The sequence below is a fragment of the Myxocyprinus asiaticus genome, chromosome 3 (genome assembly GCF_019703515.2).
Source record: "Myxocyprinus asiaticus isolate MX2 ecotype Aquarium Trade chromosome 3, UBuf_Myxa_2, whole genome shotgun sequence".
Taxonomy (NCBI): Eukaryota; Metazoa; Chordata; class Actinopteri; order Cypriniformes; family Catostomidae; genus Myxocyprinus; species Myxocyprinus asiaticus.
Genome location: NC_059346.1, coordinates 23,564,880 through 23,574,021, shown reverse-complemented (window position 1 = coordinate 23,574,021; position 9,142 = coordinate 23,564,880). Strand labels below are relative to the sequence as shown.

Sequence of the window (9,142 nt, the reverse complement as noted above, 5' to 3'; positions counted from 1 at the left end):
CTTTGACATACTGAAATATTTAAATGTTTATAAGAAGTTATTCACATAGGTATCTCTCAGCCTATGACACAATTTGCACAATTTCCATATTCTTAATGTGTTTTGAGGGTAAGTGGTCTTTGTGGCTTAAGATTCATTAAGAATTATTTTACTTTTGGTAATTTACCTATGCATTTCAGTTTCTTTACTTTTTCTATGTATGTATATATACATATACACACAGGTGCATCTCAATAAATTAGAATGTCGTGGAAAAGTTCATTTATTTCAGTAATTCAACTCAAATTGTGAAACTCGTGTATTAAATAAATTCAATGCACACAGACTGAAGTAGTTTAAGTCTTTGGTTCTTTTAATTGTGATGATTTTTGCTCACATTTAACAAAAATCCACCAATTCACTATCTCAAAAAATTAGAATACATCATAAGACCAATAAAAAAAACATTTTTAGTGAATTGATGGCCTTCTGGAAAGTATGTTCATTTACTGTATATGTACTCAATACTTGGTAGGGGCTCCTTTTGCTTTAATTACTGCCTCAGTTTGGCGTGGCATGGAGGTGATCAGTTTGTGGCACTGCTGAGGTGGTATGGAAGCCCAGGTTTCTTTGACAGTGGCCTTCAGCTCATCTGCATTTTTTGGTCTCTTGTTTCTCATTTTCCTCTTGACAATACCCCATAGATTCTCTATGGGGTTCAGGTCTGGTGAGTTTGCTGGCCAGTCAAGCACACCAACACCATGGTCATTTAAACAACTTTTGGTGCTTTTGGCAGTGTGGGCAGGTGCCAAATCCTGCTGGAAAATGAAATCAGCATCTTTAAAAAGCTGGTCAGCAGAAGGAAGCATGAAGTGCTCCAAAATTTCTTGGTAAACGGGTGCAGTGACTTTGGTTTTCAAAAAACACAATAGACCAACACCAGCAGATGACATTGCACCCCAAATCATCACAGACTGTGGAAACTTAACACTGGACTTCAAGCAACTTGGGCTATGAGCTTCTCCACCATTCCTCCAGACTCTAGGACCTTGGTTTCCAAATGAAATACAAAACTTGCTCTCATCTGAAAAGAGGACTTTGGACCACTGGGCAACAGTCCAGTTCTTCTTCTCCTTAGCCCAGGTAAGACGCATCTGATGTTGTCTGTGGTTCAGGAGTGGCTTAACAAGAGGAATACGACAACTGTAGCCAAATTCCTTGACACGTCTGTGTGTGGTGGCTCTTGATGCCTTGACCCCAGCCTCAGTCCATTCCTTGTGAAGTTCACCCAAATTCTTGAATCGATTTTGCTTGACAATCCTCATAAGGCTGTGGTTCTCTCGGTTGGTTGTGCATCTTTTTCTTCCACACTATTTCCTTCCACTTAACTTTCTGTTAACATGCTTGGATACAGCACTCTGTGAACAGCCAGCTTCTTTGGCAATGAATGTTTGTGGCTTACCCTCCTTGTGAAGGGTGTCAATGATTGTCTTCTGGACAACTGTCAGATCAGCAGTCTTCCCCATGATTGTGTAGCCTAGTGAACCAAACTGAGAGACCATTTTGAAGGCTCAGGAAACATTTGCAGGAGTTGATTAGCTGATTGGCATGTCACCATTGGCATGTCACCAACTTTTCCACGACATTCTAATTTATTGAGATGCACCTGTATATTTCTATGAACATTCAAGGTTGAGTGATGACAAAATTCTGACACTAACAAGCTGCATGGGACCAAGGTTATTATAGTTCAATTAAAAAGAAACAAAAACTGAAACAAAATTCCAAAAAATAACCTGGAAAAACTACATTTAAAACTAAAACTAAAATCATCTTTAAAAAAAAACTAAACCTAAACTGAAACTATCATGCATTGCTTCAAAACTAACTTAAACGAAATTGAATTGATCATAAAATATTTTTCGTTTTCGTTTTTAAAACTTTGACTTGTGCATGTTACAAAGATCGCAAGCATGCCATTTTCTGGTCATGAGTTTCATGTGCATATGCCCACCTTCAGTTATGTGCTCAATGTTTCAAGATACAGTTGTGCACAAAAGTTTGCATACCCTGGCAGAAATGGTGAAATTTTGGCATCTATTTTGAAAATATGACTGATCATGCAAAAAACTGTCTTTTATTTAAGGATGGTGATCATATGAAGCCATTTATTATCACATAGTTGTTTGGCTCCTTTTTAAATCATAATGATAACAGAAATCACCCAAATGGCCCTGATAAAAAGTTTACATACCCTTGACTGTTTGGCCTTGTTACAGACACACAAGGTGACACACACATGTTTAAATGGCAATTAAAGGTTAATTTCCCACACCTGTGGCTTTTTAAATTGCAAATAGTGTCTGTGTATAAGTAATCAATGAGTCAAATCAAATCAAAATCAAATCACTTTTATTGTCACACAACCATATACACAAGTGCTATTGTGTGTGAAATTCTTGGGTGCAATTCTGAGCAACATAGCAGTCGTGGTAGTGATGAGACATATACCAATCTACAATAAACATCAAATTTACACAACACAATTTAAAATCTAATATGCACATAATTACACACAACACAATATACAAATAATAACATACAGAATACACATTATACAATAATTTTTTTTTTAATATATAGTATATATAAAATGTACAGTAGGTTGTATTGTACTGTATTGACATTCAGGCTGTCGGTTGATAGTCAGTTGCCAATGTGTTGTTAAGAGAATATAATTTATGACAGTCCAGTGTGAGATAATAAGATTAATAAAGTGCAGTGCTGATGTATATTGATTGTGAGAGATCAAGAGCTCAAAAGTCTGATTGCTTGGGGGAAGAAGCTGTCATGAAGTCGGCTGGTGCGGGTCCTGATGCTGCGATAACGCCTGCCTGATGGTAGCAGTGAGAGCAGCCCGTGGCTCGGGTGGCTGAAGTCTCTGATGATCCTCCGAGCTTTTTTCACACACCGCCTGGTGTATATGTCCTGGAGGGAGGGAAGCTCACCTCCGATGATGTGTCTGGCAGTTCGCACCACCCTTTGCAGGGCTTTGCGGTTGTGGGCGGTGCTATTGCTGTACCAAGCGGAGATGCAGCCAGTGCTGGTGTAGAACCCTGTGAGGATGTGGTGGTTCATTCCAAACTTCCTCAGCCATCTCAGGAAGAAGATGCGCTGATGAGCCTTCTTCACAACGGCCTCAGTGTGGACGGACCATGTGAGTTCCTCAGTGATGTGGACACCCAGGAACTTGAAGTTGCTGACTCTCTCCACTGGTGCTCCATTGATGGTGAAGGGGCTGTGTTCACTTTCTCTTCTCCTGAAGTCCACCACAAGCTCCTTTGTCTTACTGACGTTGAGGGAGAGGTTGTGCTCCTGACACCAGTGTGTCAGAGTGTGCACCTCCTCTCTGTAGGCTGTTTCATCATTGTCAGTGATCAGACCTACCACCGTCGTATCATCAGCAAACTTAATGATGGCATTGGAGCTATGTGTTGCCACACAGTCATGTGTACAGGGAATACAGGAGTGGGCTAAGAACACAGCCCTACGGGGCTCCAGTGTTGAGGGTCAGTGATGAGGAGATGTTACTGCCCATTCTAACCACCTGGCGTCCAGGATCCAGCTGCACAGCGAGCTGTTTAAGCCCAATTGTGATGCACTGAGCAGGCTAGATACTGAGCCATGGGGAGCAGAAAAGAACTGTCAAAAGACCTGCGTAGCAAGGTAATGGAACTTTATAAATATGGAAAAGGATATAAAAAGATATCCAAAGCCTTGAAAATGCCAGTCAGTAATGTTCAATCACTTATTAAGAAGTGGAAAATTCAGGGATCTCTTGATACCAAGCCAAGGTCAGGTAGACCAAGAAAGATTTCAGCCACAACTGCCAGAAGAATTGTTCGGGATACAAAGAAAAACCCACAGGCAACCTCAGGAGAAATACAGGCTGCTCTGGAAAAAAGATGGTGTGGTTGTTTCAAAGAGCACAATACGACGATACTTGATCAAAAATGAGCTGCATGGTCGAGTTGCCAGAAAGAAGCCTTTACTGTGCCGATGCCACAAAAAAAGCCCGGTTACAGTATGCCGATAACACCTTGACACGCCTCACAGCTTCTGGTACACTGTAATTTGGAGGGATGAGACCAATATAGAGCTTTATGGTCACAACCAATAAGCGCTATGTTTGGAGAGGGGTCAAAAAGGACTATAGTGAAAAGAATACCATCCCCAGTGTGAAGCATGGTGGTGGCTCACTGATGTTTTAGGGGGGTGTGAGGCACGGGGTATCTTGTGAAAATTGATGGCAAGATGAATACAGAATGTTATCAGAAAATACTGGCAGACAATTTGCATTCTTCTGCACAAAAGCTGTGCATGGGACACCCTTGGACTTTCCAGCACAACAATGGCCCTAAGCACAAAGCCAAGTTGACCCTCCAGTAGTTACAGCAGAAAAAGGTGAAGGTTCTGGAGTGGCCATCACAGTCTCCTGACCTTAATATCATCGAGCCACTCTGGGGAGATCTCAAACGTGTGGTTCATGGAAGATGACCAAAGACTTTGCATGACCTGGAGGCATTTTGCCAAGACGAATGGGCAGCTTTACCACCTGCAAGGATCTGGGGCCTCATAGACAACTATTACAAAAGACTGCACACTGTCATTGATGCTAAAGGGGGCAATACACAGTATTAAGAACTAAGGGTATGCAGACTTTTGAACAGGGGTCATTTCATTTTTTTCTTTGTTGCCATGTTTTGTTTTATGATTGTGCCATTCTGTTATAACCTACAGTTGAATATGAATCCCATAAGAAATAAAAGAAATTTGTTTTGCCTGCTCACTCATGTTTTCTTTAAAAATGGTACATATATTACCAATTCTCCAAGGGTATGCAAACTTTTGAGCACAGCTGTAAATGGATTAGTTTATTTAATCACATCATCCATTACTGTTCAAATGAATAAAGGGATACATACACTCACCAACTGAAGCTCCTGACCTGTGTCTGCATGATTTTATGCACTGCACTGCTGCCACATGATTGGCTAATTAGATAATCGCATGGATGACTGTTGGTGCCAGATGGGCTGGTTTGAGTATTTCTGTAACTGCTGATCTTCTTGGATTTTCATGCACAACAGTCTCTAGAGTTTACTCAGAATGGTGCCAAAACAAAAAACATCCAGTGAGTGGCAGTTCTGCAGATGGAAATGCCTTATTGATGAGAGAGGTCAATGGAGAATGGTCAGACTGGTTCGAGCTGACAGAAAGGCTACGGTAACTCGGATAACCACTCTGTACAATTGTAGTGAGCAGAATAGCATCTCAGAATGACAACATGTCGAACCTTGAGGCGAATGGGCTACAACAGGGTTCCACTTCTGTCAGCCAAGAACAGAAGCTTCAGCTTCCTTTTCTTGACTGACAGAAGTTGAACCCGAAATGGCATTCTGCTGCTGTAGCCCATTCACCTCAAAGTTCGATGTGTTGTGCATTCCGCAGAACTGTAGCTGCTGAAATCCCAGGAGATCTACAGAAATGCTCAAACCAGCCCGTCTGGCACCAACAATCATGCCACGGTCGAAATCGCTGAGATCAATTTTTTCCCCATTCTGATGGTTGATGTGAACATTAACTGAAGGTCCTGACCCATATCTGCATGATTTTATGCATTGCACTGCTGCCACTCGATTGACTGATTAGATAATCGCATGAATAAGTAGGTGTACAGGTGTACCTAATAAAGTGGTCAAGTGTATCTCAATCTTGGTTGTTTTTACAATGTTGTATGTCAGCCTAGCTATATACTATCTAGACCTATGTGGAATTTGGACTGGATAGGGAATAGTTTAATTTGATTACACAAGGTTGTCCTCTGCCAAATAATTTACTCATCTGTTTTAACTGAAATAGAAATAAAAATAGAAATGTAAATATTAGATTCAACTTTATTGTCATTGTGCAGAGTACAAGTACAGAGCAAATAAAATGCAGTTAGCATCTAACCAGAAGTGCAAATAGCAATATATTGTAAACTGTAAACTGTATATACTGTATACTGTATATTTACACAGTAATAGTGCCAGAGGTAGAGACCAGCTCAGTGCAAATGACAGGAATGTAAATAGATATGATGTACTGAACAGAGATGTGTGAATGAATGGTGAACATTAGAGTATATATGGCATCATGTGTAAATAGTGCAAAATGTGCAAAAAGGGACTGAGATTGAGGATGAGGTATAAAATGGCATTTAGCACTGTAGTGCAAATTACATGTAACAGATCTAAACAGTTAAATGCAAGACAGAAGGTGCATAGGATTCAAGTATTACAGGTAGTGTGCAAACAGCAGTAAAATTGTACAGTACAATTTTTTTTTGTTTTTTTTTTTTTGGTTGGGGGGCTTAGCACAGTTTAGTGCCAGAGTTCAGAGTTCAGTAGGCTGACCGCTGAAGGGAAGAAACTGTTTCTGAGTCAGCTGGTGTGACAGCGAAGACTCCTGTAATTTCTCCCAGATGGGTGAGGTGTCTTTGATGATATTTCTCACCCTTTGTACACAGCGTTTGTGGTAGATGTCTTTGATAGAGGGTAACTGGGTACCAGTGATATATTGGGCAGTTTTCACCACCCACTGTGGAGTTACCATACCACACTATGATACAGTTAGTTAAGATGCTTTCAATAGTGCAAAATGGACTTAAATATTGATCTGTTATTTACCCACACCCATCATATCACTTCTGAAGATATAGATTTGACCACTGGAGTCTTATAGTTTACTTTTACGCTGCCTATATGTACTTTTTGGAGCTTCAAAATGTTGGTACCTATTCGCATTGTGAGGACGTTGAGAGCTGAAACATTCTATTAAAATCTTTGTTTGTGTTCAGCAGTATAAAGAAAGTCATAAGCATCTGGGATTGCATGAGAGTGAGTAAAGGATGGGTGAACTATCCCTTTAAGAACAAATCTAAAAATCCACTTGCTATCCAGCTTGTAACTAAGATTTTGGTCATGACATATGGACTAGGTTTAGGGTTAAGATTTAGAATTGCATGTTGGTCAGTTTATGTTGCTTTTAATTTGTATGAAATTACTTACTGACAGGGTAATGCAAATGCTGTCAACATGGCAATGCAAATGAACTTTTTATAGAGAAAAAAGTTTTTGCATTTTATCGCACCTACCTTATTCCACCTATCACTTGTTTTTCCTTCACAGTGACATTCTTCTAAGATGGTTTGGAACAGCAGCAATACAACATGTTCTCCTCAGCCTCAGCACATATCACTTGCTGTGATCTTCTGTCTGGTCTATCTGTTGGGCCTCCTGCTCAACAGCTTCAGTCTGTGGGTCTTCACACGTCGCCTTCGCAAATGGAACTCTGGAACTGTTTTGCAGTTTAACCTGGCTCTGTCTGATGCTATAATTTCTCCGATCACCCCATTGATGGCAGTATACTTCGCCATGAAAGGCAACTGGATTTTCGGGACATTCGTCTGCCAGCTGAAGATTGCCGTGCTCAGTATCCACTTCAATGGCAGCATCCTGTTCCTTACACTCATTAGTGTTCATCGCTATGTTTGTGTGGTGCACTTCAGCCGCTCCTCACTGATTAAAAGAAAGGCTTTCATGAAGAAACTATGTGCTGGGATTTGGTGTTTTCTGTTAGTGATTGGCATTATCTATGGATTGATGCTTCCTGTAACCACTGAGGAACACAATATGCAGTGTCTTACTATCCATCAGAAAACATTCACGGAAGTGTACTTTATTATAAACTTTGTGATTTTCATATTTTCGTGTATTTTACCCTTAACTGTGTCTGTGTTTTGCTATAGTCGCCTGGCCAGCTCATTATCCCGTATTAACATAAATTCTGCTCAGAGCCAGTCAGTCAAGGCCAAGTCGATGAGGATGATAGGCATATGTCTAGTCATATTTGGACTTTGCTTTATTCCTCTCAATGTTGTTCGGACCATAGGAGTAGTTGTGATAAAGTTTTACCCTAAGAAATGCGGGCTTATCTTGCAGTTGCAAACAGCATATTATACATGTTATATATTAGCAGGAATCAACTGCTGCTTGGACCCCCTAATCTACTGTTTTGGCTCACGTGATTTTGTGAAAGCATTCCGGAGATCTTTCAAGGCAATGGGAGTCAGGCGGAATGTCGACAACAAAAGTGAATCAGACACAGGTCAATGTGTAAACAGAAATGTAATATATACAGTCTCTCAGTGAATTTAAATTTTGATTTGGATGTCTTTGTTAAACATACATTTTAAGTACTGCTTTTAAGTTTACAATTACAACATATTTGTGTACCTTTTAATTAAGTTTCTTTTGGCAGTGTAAATTGTAATACTGTGACCTCAACCTTTGCTGTTGATGCAAGCAACCGTTTTGTATCACAACCTTATTCACAGAAGCGCTATCTTTGATTTTTGACAGGAATTATAATGAGGCTGCGAGGGATAGATGTACAGTCTCTTCAATGGTTTGTACTGCAGTTTAAAGTGTTTTTGGATTGTTCCACGAACAAAACATTGAAAAAACATATTTTTAAGGACATTTAGTAGACAAAGAACTCCAGACAACATAAGTTGTGGAAAACCAGATGTGATCAATGAGCGTTTTACAGCTTTATACAGTTCGTGCTTTTGAAGAGATGTCTATCCCTCACAGCCTCCTCTTTCCCATACAAATCAAAGATGGTGCTACCATGAATAAGATCAATGGTGTGATTATTTTTTTTAAATGTCTCTTTTTTTTAAAATTTTGTATTAATGGTTATTTTAGTTTGTAAAATAACTGCTTTGTAAATGTGAACATTAAAATAAACAACAATTGAGCTAGCAACCCTTCACTAATTCAGTTGGATCTTCTTAATGGAGTTCTAAATACACTTAAAAAGGAACTAATATTTAGAATGCGCGCGCACTTTACGTTAAAGGTATTCAAATTTCCAACAGTCAGCGATAGCAATGTGACTAAATAATACAATAAATGTGTTTGTCTTAGTGTTAAGGTCTTATGGATCGTGTAAAATATGAGATAACACGTTATTGACTGGCACAATGACAAAACTAACTCGGTATTCGCATGAAATTATTTGTGCTTTCCTCAGTGAAAACTATGGACTCCTTGCG

The 9,142-nt window shown here is 39.7% G+C and overlaps 1 protein-coding gene across 2 annotated transcripts; it reads left to right on the top strand.

Moving 5' to 3' along the window:
• LOC127420063 (P2Y purinoceptor 4-like) lies at nucleotides 1–8,845 on the top strand. Of its 2 annotated transcripts, none has more exons than XM_051662019.1 (2): nucleotides 1–108; nucleotides 7,212–8,845. In XM_051662019.1, exon 2 carries the CDS (start codon nucleotides 7,227–7,229, stop codon nucleotides 8,232–8,234), a length of 1,008 nt encoding a protein of 335 aa, XP_051517979.1. In that variant the 5' UTR covers nucleotides 1–108; nucleotides 7,212–7,226; the 3' UTR covers nucleotides 8,235–8,845. The 2 variants fall into 2 exon arrangements, with proteins under 2 accessions (XP_051517979.1, XP_051517988.1); XM_051662028.1 differs by lacking the exon at nucleotides 1–108 and adding an exon at nucleotides 472–1,122.
• The last annotated feature ends 297 nt before the right edge of the window (nucleotides 8,846–9,142 follow it).

Bases quoted from the DNA above. Each gene is read 5' to 3' on its own strand.
- LOC127420063 (XM_051662019.1), top strand. From the start codon at position 7,227: ATGGTTTGGAACAGCAGCAATACAACATGTTCTCCTCAGCCTCAGCAC.